This window comes from Solea solea, chromosome 2 (genome assembly GCF_958295425.1).
Source record: "Solea solea chromosome 2, fSolSol10.1, whole genome shotgun sequence".
Taxonomy (NCBI): domain Eukaryota; kingdom Metazoa; phylum Chordata; class Actinopteri; order Pleuronectiformes; family Soleidae; genus Solea; species Solea solea.
Genome location: NC_081135.1, coordinates 33,740,687 through 33,764,772, shown reverse-complemented (window position 1 = coordinate 33,764,772; position 24,086 = coordinate 33,740,687). Strand labels below are relative to the sequence as shown.

The 24,086-nt window shown below is 42.1% G+C and overlaps 1 protein-coding gene across 19 annotated transcripts in view; it reads left to right on the top strand.

Moving 5' to 3' along the window:
* Positions 1–24,086, top strand: part of tns1b (tensin 1b) — a 174,116-nt gene that overhangs the window by 139,306 nt on the left and 10,724 nt on the right. For 14 of the 19 annotated variants that reach the window (XM_058623398.1, XM_058623414.1, XM_058623407.1 and 11 more), the window contains 4 exons: positions 13,838–15,331; positions 16,963–17,043; positions 21,153–21,343; positions 21,425–21,563. In XM_058623398.1, the coding sequence (XP_058479381.1) occupies positions 13,838–15,331; positions 16,963–17,043; positions 21,153–21,343; positions 21,425–21,563 (1,905 nt within the window). The remainder of the gene's footprint in view (positions 1–13,837; positions 15,332–16,962; positions 17,044–21,152; positions 21,344–21,424; positions 21,564–24,086) is intronic. The other 5 variants (XM_058623408.1, XM_058623405.1, XM_058623406.1 and 2 more) reach the window with 4 other exon arrangements.

Sequence of the window (24,086 nt, the reverse complement as noted above, 5' to 3'; positions counted from 1 at the left end):
ACGTCAGGCTGTACTGAAGCCCTGGAACTAGTGATTGAGACCATTACTCCTTTGAAAAATGTTTACTGATGTTATTAATGAAATGGAAAAGTTGGCTCATTCTCCCATAGACTTACAAAGAAACCACTGGAGTTATACAGGATTTTAGACACTTTCATTCATAACATTAAGTAAAAGCACATATGTATATACATTTTACTGGTGATTTGTAATGCGCTGAATTTTAATCATGGACCAAAAAGATAATTTAACTATTCATGCCAGTTCGTGGTTACTTAAATCAGTGGTAATAAAGGTATGAAGGGAAGATTTAAGATAGAAAATGGGAGTAGTTCAGTAAAATAGAACCAACTCAGACTTCACTCAATAAACTGAGTCATTATCCATCTTTGTCAGTGTGTCTGGCAAAAACTATACAAGACAGAAGGTGAGTAATGTTTAGACTATAAACACAACATCTATAAAATAATTTTCCACAAGTAACACGGCCAAGGTTACAATTTAGAGCCTTTTTCATAATGTCAAAAGTGACAAGTGTCTGCGATTTAAAGGACCAGTCACAAAAGTACAAACACCTTCTCCCTGTGTGTTTCTTTTACTGCTATCCCAAGTTGACAAAGGTCAGAGGTGACTTGGCTGCTGTCTATCAGTGCCCATAAACCACCAACCACACTGCCGCTTGAAATAGGCCTTTCTAAAATAGCGTAGGTGTAAGTCTCCTCTCAGTCTGTTTCACTGGAGGTGAGCCTGTGGGTGTTGGTGAGGGATTACTTGTCGTGACCTCTGTTGTCTGGTGATAATACGGTGGTTAAATCTGAATTTGAATATGCAGACTATTTTGACTGAGCAGAAACATGCAAATAATATGTACAAACATGAACACACACACAATCACAAGCTTCCCTATGGCTCCTTGAGACTCCGAATACTCCATAAGTCTTCAAGTGAGTCCCATAAAAGCCCTTTGTGCCTTTTGTGCCATGGCTTCATTCAGCACAGTGTACGTTGCCTTTTAAATAAGCTCATCTTGCAAATGGCATTCAGACAGCAAGCGATGGTTCCCTTTCACAGAACCATGTTTTCCAGGAAACTCCGGTGCTTCTTCCACTCTAATTTGGCTTCGCACTTGTTAGTGCTGAAATGACAGTTAGCTCCTCTGACAGAGTGGCTTTTAGTGCTGAGAGGGAAAAACGGGAACGTGTTTTGTTTTGGAATAAAAAAAAAAAAGAAGTGTTGTTGTTGTTGGGTTTGCAGTTGCTTTTCTGAGCAAAGCACGAGTTCACTTACAACAGTTCGTTGCTTATCAAGGCGTTGCTCGAAGCCCAAAATGATAGGGTCAGTGTTTTTGTTGGGATCAGTGCTGGGTGAGTGCTGCTGTGGTTGTTGGTTTCCAAAGATTGATGTTGACTTTGATTGTGTTTATTCTATAAAAGCAGCAGCCACTGCTGCTGCTGCTGCTGCTGCTGCAGCTGCGGGTCCGTGTCAGCACGTGTTTTTGTCGTGCAGGAACAGGAACAAGAAAACATAGAAAACATCGCAAATCACAGTTGACTTTTGCAGGCAACAACACGGCTTTTACACACAATTATGTAATTAGAAAAAATGTGTTTATCTCTGACAGTTAAATTCTCAGTTGTCAAAGAATCAGTGTTGTCTAAAGGATGCTCTATGTCCTAATTACGTGTTTTGGTCTTCTTGGCCGACGAGACTTCAGCGCCACATGTTACTCATCAACCTCGATGCATTATTCTCATCCTTTTACTCTCCTTGAACTGAAATAACTAATCCATTGTCCATGAATATGTCTGCAGTGAGACAGGAAATTACAAACAAACAGCAAGGGGCTGGGTTTTGTTTTGTTGGCACTGTCAGGTCGGCCATCAGTGGGTCTAGTAAGTCCGAATCAAAAAGCTTATTGGGTTACATTACCAAAGCTTTTTTCAGATATGCACCGAAGTGTGGACATTTTCCAGAGAACGAAAATGTCCACAGAAGTCGCTCCAGACATTCTCTACTGATTACCCTGCCAGCGTCCTCGTCTAATCTCCAGATAATGTCCAAGTGAGCTCATTGGAAAACAAACTTCAGACAGTGGATGAATGGGTGAGTGTTGTGCCTCCCGCTTGATCAATCCAGGTTGTCCCGCTTCCCAGCCCGAATCCATTCCGGGAGTTTCTCGTGCTGTTGTGAAGGCATCTCACACGTACAGTCTCCGACTGAATTCTTCGTATGCGTGCAGCAAACTCTGCAGAATGTCTGGCCCCAATTTTCCGGACATTTTACAGAGTTAATGAGAGAGAGTTCTACATCTGAACATCTGAGTGGTTGTGTCCTCGTGACTATGAAGATATCAGTAGCAACCGTAAAATTATGACCTCCACCTTATGTGATATTCTGACATTACTGGGACATAATTCACCAAAGTTAGTCCTGCATGACTTTGGCTTAACGTGAAGTCATGGGTCTCGGATGTTATGTTGTTTTGTCACTTGTAACCATGGTAATGGCAGCACTGTGACATGCTAACATTGGAAACTGCCCTACATGGAGATATTTTCTTTTATTTAGCCTACCGTCTTTGATAAATAAGGCAGGTATTTATCAAATACCTTTGGCAACCTCAAACTGGGGTTTTTGCCATTTGTGCTTGGGACTACAAGAACAAAAGAAATACCTTAAAATTTACTCTACAACCTTAAGGGCGGTCACAACAAGCTGTAGTTTTATCCAGGTGTTTCTAATAAACCGCCAAGTGAGCGTAATTTCTACTCGCGCCATCCAAACTAAATTCCACAGACTCATGGCAAAAACTGTAAATGGAGAAATAAATTCAGGCAGAGCATAAAGTTGTGTTGATTTCCATGAGCTTCTTCAATCAAGCTTCACAATCTCTGGCTCATTCTCTGTCGGCTGTTCAGTGATGTTGAATCCCCTCAAATCTAACTGTAATAATTTGCTGTAAATGTCCAATCCCTTGACATGAGAGTGAAATGAATCACAGCCCGATGATGAAAACCAGCAATACACTGCAGAAAGCATTGTGAGGCGCAGGTGTGTCAGACGACCTGAGACCTTTGACATGAAGAGAGGCTCAGTGGACACGGAATCATGTGTGCAGTGACAGACCCTTGTGTTTTTGTTTACTGAGTCCCAGTAATTGACTCAGCTGACTTACTCCACTTTTAGAATAATTGCAATTAGAGTGGAAATATGAGAGAAAATAAAATAAATCAATTATTGAGATATACGGCTTACATAAACAGAAAGGAAATTATATTAAGAAGGCGGTTCACTTTTCTGCACGTTGAGTCCCGTCTTAAATTATTGATTTTCTCCTTAAGATTATATAAATGTGTCCGTAATATTAACACAAGTAGAACATTTCATAAAGTTTGCTGTGTTTTTGTGCAGGGACAGGAAAGGTTCCTATTGCAGCTCTGGCAACAACTGCCTATGTGAAAGAGTCTAGAAGAGAGTCGAACAAAAGCAATAAAATACATCAATATGATGGAGAAGATGGAGAAATCGTTGCAGTCATCTGTGGGACTGCGATGCCAAAACTTTAGTATTTAACGACCTGGAATCACACTCACAGACACACACATTCAGGAATCAACTATTTTTTGAGTGATCCTGCCTTCTGCAGCTTTAAGTTGAGGATTTATCTTTGGAAAAACCCAATCAGAATAAGCACTTTTCTGACAGTGTTGGGGCATCAATCTTTTAAATTTTCCCCCACACTATTTACAATTCTGAAACCTTGCTTAATCTTGTAATAAAAAATAATCTGGAATTTTGTTGTGAAATAGGATTTCCCGAAAATCTCGCTCACTTCCCTAATACTTGTAGGAGTTAAAGGCTCCGCTCCACTCGGCTGTGAAGCTCTTTTGTGCACATATTCACAGGAGGAGGAGGAGGAGGGACAGAGAATGTCAGTGTGGGCTTGTCCCTGCTGCTGCTACTCAGCACAGACACTTTCTAAGAGTTACAACGTGTGCGTTGGACGTGCGTCTGGCAATTCTTCCCAGAAAAGTGATGCGACTGGCGCCTTCTTCCAAGCTTTGATGGCTTTTGAAGAGTTCTGCCACTAAACCTGTGTCCACGTTGTCCACGGGGAAAGGTTTTCTCAAACAGCTTGTGAGTAGCACACTCAATACTGTTGTTTTGGAGATTTGCAACAACAAAACTTGCTTTTCGGTGTAAATGTGCTGAATAAATTATAGACAACATGGGTTGTCTATTATTGGACTTGGCCACGTTGCATTTTATCCGTTAATATTTTATACTGCTTCAACCATGCTCCCAAGTCAAGTGATCTTTTGAGGTTTAATCTTTTACAAGTGCTCTTCCAAACCATAGGCTGTGTATAAAGATAGATGACCTAACAGCTCCCACAAATGTGAAGCCAAACCAGTTCAATATTCCCCTGGTGGCACTGCTGTATAAGTCATAAATGTGGCCTTATCCATGTAGGAGCCAAACTAGAACATTAAAGTCCACACAAGTAATTGCTTTCTGTTAAATAAGACGGCTCTGATCACACTAAAACTCATCTCAGTGATAAGTTAAAGGTGGATTACTTATTTGATGTTACTAAAATAATGACAAGTTTCATGGCTGAGACTGAGACCTCTCTGGCTCCAAATGATGTCACCGGCAAAAAATGGTAGCACTCATATGCAACATTTATCAGCTTTATTTTTATACAGTTGAAGTAAGTGGAGACACGTTACGCTTCATGTCATGTATAAAAAGTGGATACTGAATATCAGTCTTATTTTAAGGGTATCATCAGTGTCCATCACTTTAAACTCCTTGGTTTGGACACTCAGCTGTGTCCACCGTCATGATCGACGGTGATCGAGATAACAGTCATGACACAAACTCAAGTAAATAAATAACATTTTAAAAGTAGCAGCAGAGTGGCAGTTTCTAAGCAGAAAGTAGGCCAAGTGTAATTGAGTTCTTGTGCATGTCTGCAGCTAAGGTCCACTACACATTAGTACTGCGTGGCGGGCCTTTGTTTTGTTTCACACTTTCTTTCCAGGAGGTTTTCCCTTCCTCTTTGTTTCTTCACACATCAGTCACAGGAAGATCTCCCACAGCTGAGACAACACAAGGGCCCATGTCTGCCCTGTTGGACGCAGACTACTTCCGTATGTTGCTGCATTCCTGTAGCGTAAGATTATAAATGTGAGGATGCAAATGATTGTGCATTTGTGTTCCTACTGACAGGGGTGGGGTTGAGATTTTGTTGCATAAACATGATGAAGGTAGAAGTTGATGTGATAACAGAATGTTAATCACTGCTGAAGTTGTTTGGGCCCAACAGATGACTGTGATTCAAATCATCTGTTGGTGTAAGAGTAGGTCGAGATCCAGGTGTGATGTAATAAATTACCGCAGGCATCAGAAGTTAAGGTCAATGTCGATCTGGAATCAGCATCAGAGTTAGTGCTTATAGGACATTCAGTCAATCCATGATTGAGTTGTTTTGACTCTGCGCTGACGGCAACCGTGACTTGGAAGCTCTGGAAGTTTTCATGTTCCCATTTGTGTAAATGCAATATGTCTAGAACATCTTGAGAAAGTCCATTCAAACATGGTGCAATCATTGACTTGGATGCTAGAATGAACTGATTCGATTGTGGTGGTCTAAGGTCAAAGTTCAAGGTCACAATGACTTTAGTGGTGACGTTTTTGACTTGTAAATGTAATATCTCAGGAACCCCATGAGGGAATCCTCTCAAATTTGGCTGAAACATTGAGCATAATTTTGGAGGAATGCTTTTAGGGAAACCTCATGAATTTGGCGCAGATGTTCTCTCGGATTCAAAGATGAATTGATTAGAATCAAGGTCACTGTAACTGCGCAAACATGTTTTTGGCCATTATGCTGAAAAGACTGACATTGAAGTGGTTGGTGGATACATACAAATGCAAGGCAGTAATCATATGTCCATGATTAAATGAAAATGAGATTAACTTATCGTAACATCTTTGTGTGAATTAAATAATTGTGAAAATCAGGTTCCTGTCAGCAGCTTCTAACCACTTAGAAGTGGTTAGCAGTTACCCTGAACCTTTCGTGCGCTTGACACTTGTCAGCCATTTCCCTGATGCTATAAACCAATGTACAACGTAGTCTCATCAGAAGAGACAATTTTAGGTCGTGGCAGTTCACCAAGGAATTGCAGAGGTTAAATGTCTGTCTCTTTGTGTTGGCAACAGGCTTCTACACTATCAGTTCCTCAGTCTGGTCCCAGGCTTTGGAAGGATTAGGCTGCTTTGACTCCAAACTCTCCTCAGATCTGATTGCATAATGGCAAAGACAGAAAAATAAAGGCCTTCTTCTTAAGACTGAAGTGGACACAAAGAGAACAAACGCTTTGTGTAGTATCCCCCAGTTGGACCAGCAGAGGCCGAGGGACTGGGCTTTGTGTTAGGCAACAGTTACTGTAATGGCAATTTCACAGAGAATATTCAGCTTTGGGTACAATAGAATGTAACCTATACAACCTTTTATAGTGTATATATTGTATATTAAAGAACGTGTAAAGATAAAGTAAATACAGAGATTGTACTCTTCACACATTATATATGTCAGAAAATAGTGGTGGAGAACATGTGAAAAAAATCTGTTGGCCAGACTATCTCTGTCTTGTCTTTTTCGCCAGCCATCTTTACATAGTTGATCTGGCTTACCTGTCACAGCAGTGCCAGGACACAAATCATGATTATTTTCCACATCTCCACTATCCAGTTTTGCTATTTCTTAATCGCTCCCAGCAGTTTTATTGGAAAATCTAAAGTTGTATGTTTTCACTTATCAGAAAGATCAGATAGGTTAGTTGCTATGTTTGGCACTATTTGTGTGATAAGTATCACACTGTGATAAGTTTTGTCATGGTCACGGTTGTCCAGTGTCTGCCTGCAGAGATAGTGTATGTACAGTAGGTTGTCTGGGTGTCCACTTTTTTTCCCATTGTGATAAACACAATATCTCAGGAACGTTAAAGTAATGTTTTAACATTTGGTACAGTGATTTATTTGGATTCAAGAAGGAGCAGAGTAAATCTTGGACTGTGATCCCCTCACAAAGTTCTGTCAACAACACTTTTTTATGGTCATTATTCAACCTCAAAATAAAATTGTGTGTGACTGTGTTGAAGGTTAAAGTTTTGACTAAATATATAAGAAAAAGTTGACAGTTAAGAGTTGCACAACTCTCCAGTTTAGGGTGTTGTTTCAGCCTGGGACTTCATTTGGCACAAGTTTGCTCACTGAAAAGAACCATGGGATGGATGGACACACAAGATGAGGACAAAGGGACTTAAATGTCATTCTGGTTCTTTTGGGAGCACTGGCCTCTCCTCTCTTGTTGTAATGTTTCTTCTTAAAGAGAGTCCTCTTCACTATGAAAAGCACCAGTGAGTTGGATGGGGACTGGACATCAAAAATGCTTTCATATGGTTTTTCTTGGCAGTTGCTATGACGACACTTGTAACACCATGTGTAGGCAAAGAAAGTATCAACGTAATCATTGATTCAGAGTGGGGAGAAACTACCTATACCTAAATATTTAACTATATTTTTAAACTAATACCAGAAAGGACAAAAATCAAATACTGCCTCGTTAGATTTGGGAAATAAGTGCATTTTTGGTCGTTTACACTGGAAAGTTCCACATCTCAATAAATCACAAAACATTTTTTTATGTGATGGGACTTAACGGATTCTTGACAGTTGAAGCCACAGTGAAGAATCGCATTGATACAGCTAATACCAGAAAAGTGTCTGGTCGGAAACAAGACCAGTCTGTGGCTGAGGTATTTACCAGGATGCTGATAATAAGAGGATCTGACAGGAGTTGCTTTGGGGGAAAGTCTGTACAAACGATCAAGGCTTCAGGCAAAATGATGCGGTTGTGTCTTTGCAGTCTCTCCAGACCAAGCACGGCAAAAGTAAACCCATCAAAAGTTTCTCTTCACCTCCAGAACCTGATAGCTACAGCCAGCTCATCAGACACTCTCCTTGTTTGGCCCTCAGGATTTTCCCTTTGCAGTACTGCTGCTAATGACCGTTAATGGCTTTTCCTGAGACAAACTTTCATCCAGAATGAAACACAATGCTCTCTGTGCATGAACTGTCTGGATGATGTATGATGCATGTTGTATGTTGTGGTTGATGTGTCTGTGCATTTGTGTTTGCTTTTAGCAGCATCTGAGCTAAATATAGCCGCTACCTCTGAACACCAGTAGCTACAGCTGAAGTTTGGCTGGTTAAAGTTTACAATGCTGTGTATGCTTAATTATCTGTACACTTGGTATGTGAGAGATTTAAAACATAAACACTTTAACACGTCTTTGGGACTGCAGATACTGGTGGCCAGTTTTTGAAGGTGAACAGAACATTGCATTGGATACTGATCAATATACCACTTATGCCTGCTCAAAACCTCCCTCCATTACCTTGTGCTTTGTTGCGCTCAGTCCAAGCAAGTTTGCACTCTCACACATTGATTCACAGGAATCTTCGATGCATTTTTAATGAGCTTCATGGCAATGGTTCATTAAGCTAGAGAAAGTGTTTTGTACTTACACTTGACTAAGCGTTTTGGGACTGTAAATGTTGGCAATAGATAAAGTATAATGTACTGCATTTGTCTGCTTTGTATGGTGCTCTTGGGTTTCCCCAGTAATGAAGATGCACAGAACAGAATTTAGAATTTGGCATCATATGACTAGTATTTAGAGCATCCTCCCAAAAAGAGCTGGGGCCTTTCTGTGTGGACTCCAGCTTCCTCCAAGATTGGGATTAGGTTAATTTGAGACTCTAACGTTCCATCAGCACTGCTACCTTTTCATTTTAAATGATCTGCATCCAGATGAGTTTAAGTTTAGATTTAGAAACAAAAATGGTGAAAAGTAGAACAAGAACTTTTTTATTACATCGTTGATTGAGTGAAACTGAAACTGAACATTAGTGTTTTTATGGAGCTTTTCATTCCAAGCTAATGCTAAAATGGTACTAAGATGCAGCCCAGGACCTTTTTTAAACCTCTCAGTTTCTGTGGCTCTAATACACCTGGGTTGTGTGGACACCAGGTGTCTCTGGAGCACAATGTATGTGTTTTCAAACAGAAACGGGAGTCGTTTGGATGTAGCCCAATATGACTGCTGGCGCTAATGTGAATGTGAATGCTTGTCTCTGTACGTTGGACCTGTGATAGGCTGATGACCTGTCCAGTGTGAACCCCATGCCTATCATCCAGCTTGGATTGGCTCCAGCTCTCCTATGACCCTCTAAGAATAAGTAGAATAAATAATAGATGGATGACTGGTAATTATTTTTGTATCAAAGCCTATATATAGGATGATGATGAACATGAATCATTTTGAATGGCGCCATACCAATGAGTAATCCACCAACATGTTAACGAAGTTATTTCATTATGTCTGCTTCATTAGGATCCTGTTGACTCTCACAGTTCATCACTGTTTTGTGATCTGCACCAGATTAACTCAGCTCAAATGATGTCATCGCCTTCTACAGTATGTAGATCATTTACAAGGCCACAGCATGACTTTAATAGCTGTCCTTGAGCCTTCACTTACAGTAAAGGTGTGCTTTGTTGCCAAATCAATATATTAGCCGTTGGCTTTTACCTAATATGGCACCAGAATTTATTTAAATATAGTTACACAGTCATGCACAGCAACCGAAGCTTAACTGAACTCGAGGTTTTTTCTTTTTTTGTTCTTTTCCGGCCATTAGTGGTTGTAGCAGTTGAAGCCTGAGGGCACGTTTTCTGAAAATGTTTCATCATCGCTTTTTGGTAACGTCACTCGTGTGGCCAGAAGACATGGACCCCCAACGGTTCTGGAATGTCCACACACACACACACACATACACGCACAGAGCCACAGAGCAGCACATGCTGTTTATCCACGTAGGCTTGAGGGGAACATGCTATTTCCGCTGTGGAGGGTCAGAGCTCAAAGTTCAGAGAACAAGGGGTCACACAGTTGCAACATATGGGCCACAGAACCTATAATGGAAAATAATGGCAGCACCTTCCATCATCGCATTTTGTAGTGTTTAGATTTGTTCTAGGGGTTTTGCTTTTTTTTCTCTGCAATATTTCTTATTTTAACCTGCAAGTGACTGTGGTTACTTGATTTTCTTTTGCGGTTTTTCAAAGCAATTTGGGGGAGAAAAAAAAAACACATTTCTTTTCTTTTGTGCTATGGGTCTTTGCTCCTCTCATATGAAGAGGATTTAGCTCCAGAACAAAATGCTCATTCCAGACTGTTTTGACATCGACCACTCTCCCCTGCTGTTGTGTAATTAGTAAAGGCTGTGGGGTCAGGACCGCAGACATTTTCCTCTGACTAATGTGCTCAGGATCACAGGGAGACGTATTTACCACCTGGAGAGTATGTAAAAACACACCAACACGGACAGACATGGTGTAAGATATCCCACATACACAGGCGCTTTTCTTATCACATGAAGGAACGCCGGCACAGGTTATTTGTAGAGGGTTACATGTGGTCATTTCAGCCAAATGAAAACAGAAGCGGTCACAGCAGCGCGCGCAGAAGTAGCCTCAACATAAATAGTCTGCTTGCCGTGAAAAAAAAAAAAAAAAAAAGTGTAAAGTGACAGATTGGATTTCCTGCGGCACAGATCCACGGTATCTCTCGTTCATCATGTCATCTTGTGAAGTGAAGACATGGTTTTGTTAAAGTGGTGTGACAACAGCGCGGTTTTATTTGATGTGAGGAACTGAACACATCGCAGTCGTTGTTGTCGTCATCAGTGAAAAGAAAGTTCAGAGCGGCGAGGGTGGGGGTACAAATATGGTGTAGTGGCATAATTATAGATAGATAGATAGATAGATAGATAGATAGATAGATAGATAGATAGATAGATAATGATGTCCTTGACTTTGTGTGTCTTCATCAGACCCCTTTATATTCTATAGAAATGAGACCAAGAGCTGCTCAGTTTCTCTTCATCTTTTTTATTACCCAGTACTCTGTTTTCTCCATCTGCCTGCAGCAGGGTGGAGCTTTTTCCCCTTCTTTCTAGTTTGGAGCTGGTTGTTACATCGCTGTTGCTGGACAAAGTAGCTCTTTCCATTACATGAGTGTTTTTGACACCGGCGGGGTAAAGGGGCGGCATCATTCGGCATGTGAGAATTGAAATGGCTTGCTTCTACAAATGTTTTTATTTGCATGTATGGGCTTTTGAATGCTTGTTAAGTCACAGTTGTTAGAGGATGGGTTTCTTGAGGACAGCAAAAAAAGAGTCAGTGAGTGTGGGCTTGGAGAAACTGTGCATCAAGGAGGTGGGTGTGTGCATTAGAGCATAACCTAATGGGACTGATGTCATTCTATCAAACATTATACTCAAGTTTTCAGTGGCTACTTACCCTCCCACCTCCCTCATACACTGCCGAACAGGCTGTTGTGATAGACCTCCCATATATGCACACACAGCAGGGGCAGCCTTTAGACTAGTGAGAGCCACCGAGCAGCCAGCAACGGCAACAGCAGCCTCTCTCCGGCTCTGGCCAAACAGACAGCAAGCTATTCAGGAGAGGGAGGAGGAGGAGAAGAAGAAGGAGCGCTGGCCAAAAGCAACTCCCCCAACTCTTGCTGTAATCGTTCATATCCCTCCCCGGGGGGCCTCTTCTGCAGGGCTTTTCCCAGCTCACTTTGAGACTGTACAGTCGTCTGCTGCTCACAAAGGTAGGGGGACATCCTCCTGTGGAGGTGTTTCTGCTGTTTCCTCTGACTAACATTGAAGTGACTTGTTGAAGGGAGATCTTTATGGGCAGTGGGGCCGCTATTCTCAGTCGTGGGACTCGCATTTACAGCGCAGGTGATTTTGAAGATGCTAAAATAGGGGGACTTATTTATGTGATTATCAGGATGCACGGCCTCTCAGTTGATATTTGATACGTGAGCATTTTTATGAGCTGTATAAATGTGTAGTGATGACTGGATTGGGAGCTTCCCATCTCAGCAGCTGCATTTTCTGGCAAGACAACAGTGATGTTTGTGGAGAAATGGCATTAGAGATACAGTGCGTAGAGTTGGGGTTGGTTTTGTTGTTGTAGTTGATCTATCATAATTTGTATGCTGTGTTCTTCATGTGAAAACAGCTTTGTCAAGCAATGGTATCAGACCCAACTAAGGGAGCATGCATACACATGCAGCAGCAGCGCAGAGGTGGGCGAAGACGAGAAGTACTGAATGACTGGGTTTTATGAGCAGTAGAATTCACTTTTGAAACAATTCAAGGGCACTTTTGGGTTTTGTCATTTGTCAATATTCAAAAGTGACATAGGTTTAACAGCCAGAAAAAGCATTTTTGCCTATGGTATGTACTGACTCTGGTAGTCTTGACATATACCTTGATTTTTTTATATCCCAAGCTGACTAGACTACAGTTAATGCTGCATGAAATTCAACAGATCAGAAGTTTCTCGCTCTCTCCCTTGTGGTTCAGCAACACACCAACGTAAACCAAATAATGGATTTGTAAGAGTAAACATACACTGTGTTTTTCTGTGAGCAAGAGCCACCACATTGGGTCCTACAAGGAGCCTGGCAGCAGGGCAGCAGCCACATTGCACCATTACCTTGGCAAGTTGCCTCGGGCCAGCCGAGGAGACCTTGCAGTTATCCAGCTTGTTTACGCCCACCAAGCTCAATCACAGAGCCTTGTATTCACTGAAGCAGCGACAGCGATATCTATAAGTTACAGAGGCACAGACAGCTTCTTTGTGCAGCTCCTTTCCCAACTGTAGAATCCGATTTTGTTACTGGGACATGCCTCTGGATGGGTTATGTGGTTTCTTGGTTACTGTCATGGACTGGGGAAGACAAATTATCTGACAAGGTATTGTTTTTCCTCTTTTGCATTTTTAAACTATGTGTAACCACACAAACTGTTCCTAGACATCGTGGAGGATGTGGGAAAGCTGAGATTTTTCTTTCAGACATGATATTTTTCAATAACAGGAAAGGTATATTTTCATATCTGTGATGCTCCAACGATGTTTTTTCTATAAGAGAGTGCAGTAAGAAGGAAACAGGCATGTACGTGTGGGTGTTTATGTGTTTCAACTCTTCAGTTTAACTCTCAGTATGTTGCGCTTTTGTTTTCTTTTGGATTTTGGAGGCCAGGAAAAGACCAGGCCTTCCTCACTCAAGTGAGGCTGATTTTCCAGTGATGACTAAATTCTTCTGATTGGGGCTCCCTACTTCCTCTTCACCAGATGAGGGTGTGTTTGTGTGAATGTACATTATGTGCATTTGTAGCAGGTGAACACAGTCTGTATTGCACCTTTCCAAATGGGTGTGTCTGAAGGTCTTCTGTGACGTCCATTCGTCCTCTGTTGGGCTCTTACTGCTCAGGTGGCACAAATAAATCCAATGTGCTTGAGAAAGTGCAAAGCAGGCTCCAGTGATTTCACTGTTTTTTCCACAGTGCATGCCACAGACCCTGCTCATTTCCTGAAACTGGCAGAATAGGTGGACATGAGCCAGTGTTTAATTTAACTACAGCTATTTTGGCCATGCCCAAACAATCTCCCAACACTCCTGCTTCTGCCTGCGCTCCGCTTTCTCCAAGATGCCTTGATAAATGATAAATACTGTGTGCTTAAAGGATGTTTATTTTTGTAGTTGCAAAGACCCGAGGCTCTGAAATGCACAGCTATTTCGGAATACCTGTTAACTTAAATATTTTGCTGATTACTGTTTTTAGTGAATGGTTTAATCGAATTTTAATTAGTCCTTCTTACTCTTGTTTGTTTTAGAAGTCATCCATACCCAAGGACCCCTAGACGGCAGCCTCTACGCCAAAGTTCGCAAAAAGGAGTCTGAGGGAACAGTCAAAGCAAATGGCCTTCCACCCACTGCTGTTGAACATGCCCTACCTGCAGTTGACCATGCATTATCAGTGAGCAGCGATTCAGGAAACTCTACTGCCTCCATCAAAACTGACCGAACTGATGAAGTTGCAGCAGCCCCTCAGGCATCCACAGTGAGCCAGACACACGTTCCAGTGGTTGAGGAATTGCCCACAGTCCACTGCCTCGTGCCACCTGCTCAGCCATCAATTAGTCCTCAAGAGAAGCAGGAGCTGGAGCAGCTTCTGAGTGGCTTGGAGGGGCCCATGCACCGACAGGGCTACCTGTCCACCCCGACATCTGCTGCCGGAGGGATGCTTCACCTGGTTCCTGCCCAGGTCCATGTCAATGGGCACACGAGCATTGACCGTGAAACAGACATTTTGGATGATGAGCTGCCTACCAGTCAAGAGGGCAACAGTGTGGACAGTCTGGGTACGTTCTCCTCCATAGATGGTAGGGCAACACCAGCTGATCTCTACTACCAGTCTGAGTCACTTATCAATGGTCAGGACCATGTGCCGTATCTGGAGCGCAGCGGGCCTGAAAAGCCTCTGGAAACCGTCCAGCCTCAGGTTGGCAGATCTGACAAACCTGTCACTTTGACCCAAAGTGTTTCAGCCCACTCACCAGTTACTTACATGGCCACCCAGAATGGCAGTCTTTACCGCTCTCACTCGTTAGATGCGGAATCAAAATCTATGCCACAAGCTCCCGCCCGCACCACCAGTAGCAGGGATGCTGTCCAACGTGGTCTTAATGTTTGGCAGCAGTTCGGTGTACCAGAGGAGCCAGTAACTGAAGGAATAACTTTTAGTTCACCTTCCTCTGTAGCAGTGATGCCCAGCCACCACAGCCTCCCACAGTTCCCTCATCGCCACAGCGCCTCCCAGCAAGAGATTGAGCAATCAATTGAAACCCTTAATCTCCTCATGTTGGACCTGGAACCAGGCAGTTCACTGGTGCCCAAGTCTCAAAGTGCTCCACTGCAGGAAAACAGTGTTGTAGTAACCACACAGCCGTCCTTTTCACAGAGCCAATCCAGGCCTTCCTACCAGGGCAATGTCGCCCCACATGCCCACTTTTCAGGTCCCACTTCCAGCCATTTGTCAACAGCTCAAATGTCACAAGGCAAATTGTGTAGACCAGAACCTGCAGCTGTTTTGGGTTACAATTCTGAAACCACTGGATATAATCCACCCTCACAAGCATCACCTACTGTAGCTGAGCACGTCCAAGTCCAGGTGAAGCCCATCAACACCTACCCACCAAGCACACTGTCCTACTCTGCAGAGGTTTTTGAGCCCCCGAGAAGCCCCAGTGCTCCCTCAGTATCGCCACGAGACACTGAGCCCAATGAAGTCTTCAACGTTGAAGGTCTGGTGGCTCAAAGAGTTGCTGGTAAGAACTTATTTTACACTAACACCTTGTTACTTGATTGCACTTATTTCTATCGTCTTCTTGGGGCAAAGTAACCTAAATGCATTATTTCCACAAATTCCTGACCTGCAACACATCCAACAAAGTGGTACTCGTGGTAGTAAGTACAGTAGTTGTGGCGCTGCCTGTGTACATGTTGGATTTATACATGTTTGTGTCAGCATTTTCTGAAAATCCTCAGCAACATTCTAATATCTTTGTCTTTGGTTAAATTTTCTTTCACATAATGACATGGAGAAATAAAGTAGCAGAGCACTCACACGTACAAGACAGAGGCTTTTACTGAAACGCTGCTCACTGCCTTTGACTGAGGCTACATCACATGTTACCAAACTGCATCTGTTGCTTCACTTTGCAGAAAAAAAAACTCTTTTTTTAAAGCAACACTGAAAACTTCAACCTTTCAGATATCATATCATGCAAATATTCCAACACAAGCACAGTTAAATCATGTTTTTGAGTTTATACTCAACAGTCCACTGTCCAAACAGAGCTCTTGGACAAGGCCATGGTATTAGAATACTCAAGATTATGGGAACACCCGGCATCGCAATTGCTTTAGCAAACAATAGCAACTCTTACTCAGTAGTCATACCCATCAGATACTGCTCTGATAACGTCTGGAAGCCGCTGTCACTAAAATGATGAAGCCAGCACCAAGTGTCATGAACACCCACATACATACATGTGAGTGCTCTATTGATCTCAGTTGTTAAGCTGTATTTTTGCTTTTGTTTATGACATCCATCACCATACCCATTTTAGTTGTTATTTGTTAGCATGATCTCCCACAAGGCATTGCATCTGTAGCCACCCACTTCAGCACCAAAACACTAATATAGTTAGTAAATCATTTCCATAAACCTTTTATCCAGCCAACGTCGTCCATTGTGTCATGTGGCAGAAACACGCAGGACAGAATGAGTGCCAAAGATGATTGTTAATGGCATCAGCCATGCACTGTACACACATTTTTCTCTTGTTAAAACTCTGCTCTGTCCTTATCTCATTTCCCGATGTCACCTCATTCATCCCCATCAACAGGGTTCAAACAGGAAGCATTTGAGCAGTCGAGCAGGTTGACTGTACCTAGATAAGCACAGCAGACATCCTGCAGAGCAGCGAGATGTAGAGCAAAGTCAACATACATGTAGCGCAACACCAGAGAGAGGTTTTCTACAAAGTCAACACAATTTTAGTGCTTTTTCCCCCCGCTTTACACAATAGTAAGTGCTAGTTTAACACCATTAGAAGGCGATATAGGAAATGTAGGATATTTGTGTGCAGTAAATGGGTCATAAATAATATTTCATGGGAACAGACAGTAAAGATAAAACTGTTTTGCTTGTCTTTTATCAAGTGGGATTAAAAGGTTGACATGGACATCCATAGTCAGAGGTTCATGTCCAGAGTTCTGACAAGAATGTAATCTTTTATAGAAATGGAAAATCTGAGTTTCCTTCTTGTTCCCCTTTTATGTCACAGGCCGGACTTCATCCTCTGTCCACTTGTTTTCCAAGTCCTTGTAGTTTTATACTTCATCTTCATCCCTTTCTTTCTCTTTCCTACCATTCATTTTTTTTTTTACCCAGAATACTTGGCCCGTGCGCAGAGTGTCATCCCCAGCATGACCTCTTCTCAGTCTGACCACCGCTGTTCCCACTCCCTCCTGGGTTTGTTCTCCTATCCTGTGTGAAGGAACACATAAAAGACATGTTCCTTCATATCTGCTTTGCCCTTGAGTGCAGTGTCTCTTGGTTGCATTTGATGATTTGTATTGCTTCCAGTAATGTTGATGATGTCCAATCTCTCTCATGTTTTACTTCCTCTGACTTCCTTTTCCCTCTCTATCATTATCATCACACTAACCATCAAATGATTACTTTTCACATGCTTTACCTCACCCATCATTGCTGCTTGTTTTGAGTTGCTGTTCTCTACCTCAAGGAAATTACCCTAACTGTGGTGTAGAAAAGAAGAAAAAAGAAAAAACCTCAATTGGATAATGTTAAAGTTTCACAAGAATGAGACAGGGGAAGCACAAAGGAGGCTCTGTCCCCTGCCAAGAGAGTGCATGTCACAAGATCCGTTTTGCCAAAGTTGGGGGAACAATAGCGAGGCCAGGATACACTGGCCTCATTCAGGGGCACTTTTTTTTTTTCACTCGCTCTAGTTTGAAGATTTACAAAACCAGATAAAGGACACTAAATCTACAAGGGGACACCACAGCTCTAGTTGGAAACATCTCTGAGACCGTTATGTGTCCACTGGGAGAGCGCCACCACAATGCAGACAGGATAGTTGTGTGGCAGCGACCAGTCTGTCCTCGGTGCAGCAGGCGGCAATATCCTATTTTAGTGGTGCAACATTTGGCATCAGAGGATAATGTCATTTTTCATATATGGGCTGCAACCAATGTTTGTTTTTCTATTTTCTTTGTTAATCAATTATTTTTCGCCCATCAAATATACTGTACTGTATGTGTGTGTGAAATGTTTGTTATTGTTTCACAAACCTCAAATTGATGTCTTTTTTTGCCCACAAACCAAAGATACTCTGTTTATTTTCAGAGCCGAGCTAAGAAACCAGAAATATTCACATATAACAAATCAAATAGCTCACACACACCTGTCAAAATAGTTGGTGATTTATTTCATTTACGTAATGATTAATTATAACTTATTGATTAATTTGTGCAGCCACAATCCCGATGAAATATTTTGTTTAGTTAGAAACAGTTAGAATGAGGAATGTAATACACAATATTTTCTGAAATAAAAAGTTCTCTGCTATTATATTATTGTTTTATTCTTATTCATTACAATATGTCCTGGTTTCTTTGCTCTTCTATGACACTAAACTGAATATCTTTGGATTGTGGCCAGACGAAGACATTTAAGGATGACTGATTTTGAGATTTGGGGAACATTGATGATCATAGTTTTATCCCTATTGGCTTAAATTTAATAGACTAATGGTTTATAAACTATTTTATTATTATTATTATTATTATTATTATTATTATTATTGTTATTAATTATTATAAATAATAATAGAAGAGAGAGAGAGAGAGAGAGAATGTCCCAGGAATCTCCAGCCATCCCTGCAGCTGGAAACCATTAGCTGTCGCTAGGGCAACAGTGCAGTGTTTGACAGTGCGCTGCTGTTGAGCGGTGCATCGTGGGTACATCTGGTTCTTGGTTTCCAGGCTTTGTGCGATGGTGGGTGTGCTTCTGTTTGGGGGTGTTGACTACATGCTTTTCAGAGCTGCCACTTCCAAGATTTTTTGATTTTTTTGATTTTTTTACCAGCACCCTAAAAACACCAAGCTATGTGAGGTTGAACAGAAGTCACACATCCCGACAGAAAGAGCTTGATTGCCATGTTCTTTGTCACCGTCTATTGTGTACAAATTGATTTATTGACCATGACCAGATTATTATAGAAACACATCCGTTTTGAAGATTCCACTGGCTTGACACTGTCTCTTTCTTTTATACTTATATGAAGTTGGCAGCTCACTCAAGTTCACATTTTCACAGCTGCTCCCTGACTGTTTTTTTCTTCCTGGCTTCAAAGTGTTGTGAATCAATGGGACATTATTATTATTTTCACAGTTTCCACAACAGTCAGGCCTGTAGGGTGTGCCTGCGTTGTTTTTCCTCCCCATGTATGGACACGTCTGTCAGCATCAGCCTGACAAAAGCCTTCTGTCTTAGTTTTAATGTAACTATGAGCTTGTCTTTGTTTTTTCAGATTTTTGTATGAGATCAGTCAGTCCCCCCCCTTTTTGGATGACGTGAAAGAGAACATTGAGTTAGGACACATCCAGCTGTGTCACCTAAGGGATTTGAAACATCACTGAGAAAATCTTGATATTTCAGAGGTTTTTGTGTGGAAGAGTGTGGATGTATGAGGTACTAACTCATATGGCGCTTTTCCATGATACAGTTCTAGCACTGCTCGGCCTTTAAGTGAGCTGAGCCGATACTAAACAGACTCGACAGACAGCCGGACACTGATTGGTCAGAGAGTGCCATCACTGGAAGAGTCAGGAGCGTGATGTCCGACACAAGAATCAAACCGAACAATGCCAGAAAGACTTGAAACACAAGCAAAGTAAATGTTATAAAATCTCAATTCGATTGGGTGAACAATCTTTTTAATTAACTGATTCTGATGGAGGGCATTTCTGTCTTATGCTGGTTCAAGGCACAGAAGGCCGGCAGAGGGCGTGCATTCTGCTCAGGCAGCATCGATGATGAGTCAGTACCTCACGATGATTTGAGCCATCCCTCGGAGGGTAAAATGCCTCAGCAAACAGCAGAATTTATGGTTCTCTTAGATTCCCGCTGTCATTTTCTCAGACTCATTATTCTTTCCCCCGTTTCTCATCTTAACCTTTATTTAAAAAAGCAGCACAGCCACTGATCTTCTGCGTTGGCTTATCTGCCTTCGACTGCATAGCGACCTTGAACTTGTCAGTCAGTAGTATTGCATATTATCTTAAAACTGAACTCAAATCCTGTTTGTTTTATGCCTCCTGTGCTCACTCACTTCAGACCAGATTAACTCAAATGAGCTTAGCGGCTGCTTTGAGGTCCAGCCAGAACTGGCCACATTGACGCATTAGATAGCAAACATTCAATCTTCTGATACATTGTTGCTTATTAGATGGAGCTGATGCGAGAGGGAATGGATATTATTTTGTGTAACGTATTTCAGGGGTATTTTCTTTTGAAACTTTTGGAGTTTTTTTTTGGGAACATTATCTGCGGTGTGGGTTTATAAATTAATAAAAGAGATAATGTAGGTTTTTTGAAGTGTTGTATAACATCCTGCCTGAGACACAGAGGTTCACACTCACTGCCAGAATGGACACAAGGAAAAACAGTTTTGAAGCATTAAACAAAAGAGCTCACCCTATACACACTGCATTTACATCTTCCAAGTCTCAGTGAAATTGCACTGTGTAAACTGTTCGCACTCCCACACCAAAGACCATAGAGAAAACCAGCATTTTAAGCTTGCAGGGATATGGGGAGCCGCTGGTCTACTGCTGCCTCTTGTGGTAAGTTTGTGTCGCTTAGGTTAAAGCGGAATTAAATATTTCAAACACAGCACTCACAAAATCACACATCTGAGTTCACTGATGGAGGCAGCAGTGGATCAACAACTCCAGTCTGCCGTGAGGTAAAATTGCAGATTTTCTCAATGGACTTTGGTGCAGGGAGTGAGCAGTTTAGAAAGTAACACAATTAGAAAATTCCTGTCTAATGGCAAGTTAAAGTGGCAAACATATCATTAAGATCACATACACTTTCAGACTTTGTCAGGTGAGCCTTTCGTTAACTGGCTAAAATCTGCTTCCCCTCGTTTCCCTGCTGGCAACCACACTCTCAGTAAGCCTCCATGTCTCATGTCTCAGCATAGTAAGTGTGTGTTGGTACCTCACGCAACCACAATAAAAACCCTAGTATCCCTTTAATATATGAATAATTACTTGTTTAAATCTCATGACTGTGATTGACATGATTGCTTTCAGTTGGAAATCCTCTGTAATTAATCTCGCATGGGTGCATGTATGCAATATTTGAAGTCTGAGGAAACACAGCCTCCCGCGGATGTTTTGCAGTGTTTGATTGCGGCCTGTGCGGTGAGCGTTCACTATGCCTGATAACTATTAACATCTGATAGCAGCGGTGGGAAAAAGCAGCATCGTGAAACAACACAGTGGCTGGTCAATGCAGATATTTCACCGTTCACTCATACGTCCTCTCAGGTGTTCAGGCCCGCTCGTCCTTAGACGAGCCCGGGACTCTGCCTCGCCATCCCGTCAACAGCGACGACCAGTATCACAACAGTCCTGACGATGGTCCCTCTCCTGACGCCCCGGTCCGTTCCCCTGTTCGATGCATTTCCCCAGAGTTCGTCAATGCCATTGCCATGAACCCCGGAGGACGGCCTAAAGAGGTAGAAAACATATATTATTGAACATAATCCATATGTGGATGTTTATTCTTTTTTTTTTATTCTCATTCTTTCCCTCCACAGAGAAATATGCACAGCTACCGAGAGGCCTTTGAAGAAATGGACGGAGGTCCCGTTAGTCCTACACCCACGTTTGGTGGTGAGGTGTTTCCCCAAACCCCTGCCTTCCCCATCTCACCGCAAACCCCTTACTTCAACCTGTGTAAGTTCCCCCTCCGGCTGACAGAGGGCACTGTGGACCTCAGACCTACTTAACTATTTAAGATGACAAGGTGAATCACTGTATGCCCTTAATGAGGATTCTGCTGGACAACAGAAAGTTATTCTTATCCTTGCATCAATATACAGTGCAGCATTTTATCCCCATCCTTTACGACCACACACTGGATCCCTTTTTGTTTACTTGGTATGAGAGCTAACCTAAAATGTAGTATTAATTCAGTACTTAACAATCATCAGATTATTTCTGTTCTTCTATTTTTTAAGTTTAACACAAAAGTTATGCAACTGAGAGAACATAGTGTAGGTTAAAGTTTTGTTTTTCCTCACAGTAATGTCTCTCTTTATGTATTCCATTAGGTACCACATATTCCAAGTAGTGAAAAAAGCCCCCCCCCCCCAATTACATCATTCCTCATTTTCATTCAGATTGTAAATGTGCTGCATATGCAGCGTCCAATGTACATGTGTGGGAAGCTGCAGCATTCTGGCCTCGTGTTGGCTCATCCACATGCCTGAGTGGCCACGTCTCATGAAAGACTGAATGCGCCCTTTTTCTCTCACAAGAACGTCTGCAGCCATCAGCAGATGCAGAATCAGACAAAAGAGGAAGGGAAAAGTAGCCAAGTCACTCTGGTCTAGTCAAGCCATCTGTCCGATAGTGTCTCTTTTTAGAGGAACGGAATCAATAATAAAGATAAATGAAAGCTGCTGTCGGCGGGAGAAGTTGTCTGTTGAGCCTCATCTCCAGGACCTTATCACACTAATGTTTTCAGATCTGTCACCTGAGCTCTTTACACCAAATTAGCATGGATAGACAAACTAGTTTCACATGGGATTTCATTCCCCAAATCTTTCTATTTCATTTTGGGGGGTTTTAAAGTTGCTTTGCAGCATAGGCAGTTGTTTTCAATGCTGGAATAGTGACCTTTTCCCATTCGTATTGGCTATTTTACTTCTCATTACCAGCCACGTTCAAATCTTCAATTCTTTTCAGATGATTCACATTCATATTGCAAGTATCAAAGACGGAGATAGTTGATATAAGATGTATTATTACTTATCCCACATGGTAATTCTGAAACAGAAGCTATTGCCGATCATTTGTGGATGTAGAGGATGCTATCCTCCTTCATTCTTGGTAAATGTTGCCGCACTTAGTCAATGAATAGGCAAAAACTTGTTGTTGTTTTTTGAGTCTACACTACATGAAATAATAAAAAAAAAAGATCATAAAATGTGAGTCACATTACAGCGTGGTAATCTGAAGGTATCTCAAGAACACTCTAAACTGCCTTGTGATTGATTTCTTCAGATTTTGCCAAGGTTGTGAGACGAGAAGTAATGGATTTATGAATCAATAACTTCAAAAATATCCTGCCTCCCCCCACTTTAAGACAAAACACCGACCACACACAAAAAGATTAAATATACAGCTTTATCTCCATCGCTCCTCATCGCTCAGTCTCAACCCCTGACTGAAACTAAGCTCATGTGTTAGGTAACGTGTTGTTTCCCCAAGTCTGCCAGTTACATCATCCAGTCCTCTTGTCTGTCTCTCGGCGGGCACACCCATTGAAATGTCATCATGAAACAACACTCGCTGTATTGTTAACATTATTTCTGCAGTGTACCATCTCTCCTTCCTTCCTTCTCCTCCTTCTGGAGTAGGAACATTGCGTTAGTCGTGACACCAAGCTGTCCCTTTTCTTGACTGTTGAATCTTGTAGGTGTAACTTAGTAACAACGTTAAACTTTTTAATGGTTAAATGCACGGAACACCACCATCCGTGTAGATAAATCCCATTCCTCAAGTGTCCACTTAGCCTGGCCCCTCCCACCCACACACACACACACACACCAGTGATTAAATTTGGTGCATCCAGGTCGCAAGCACAAAGAATTGATTTGGATTCTTTGGTAAGTGGAGGATGCACGTCTCTGTACGGGAGTTCCACTGTTCCACGACGTCAGCCATGTTGGTCCCACCCCATCCCCCAAATCCCTGTCCCTTCTCTCTCTGCTGGAGTGAAACTTTACCCATCACTTGCCAAAGTCATGCACCTGCTTTGGCATGTGAGCACACATGAGAGCAGCACTGGCAACAAAGAAGACACAGAACATCTGATGATGATTAAAACAAACTTCCAACAAGCACAAACAAACATAATCGGCTTTCAGACATGTAATGAAGTCCATAAATGTTCCCCGAAATTGTCAGCGGAGGCTGTCTGTGAGAATGTAAGTGCACACGAATGGAGCTCTGGGCATTTTCTGGAACATATTCTCCAGAGAAAATGTTAGAACACAGCAGGGAAATCTCCCACCTCCTGCATGCTCAGCCCAGGCGCCGCACTTTACCTAAATGTTTTCCGCTGTCGCGAGCGTGTGCGACCCAGACAATCTCCTGCTGCGCTCTTCATTCCGTTCAAAAACCCAGACCCAATTTTCGGGATAAAATTTGCTAAGCTCATGTCTGAAAACCTAAAGCTTTACACACACGTTA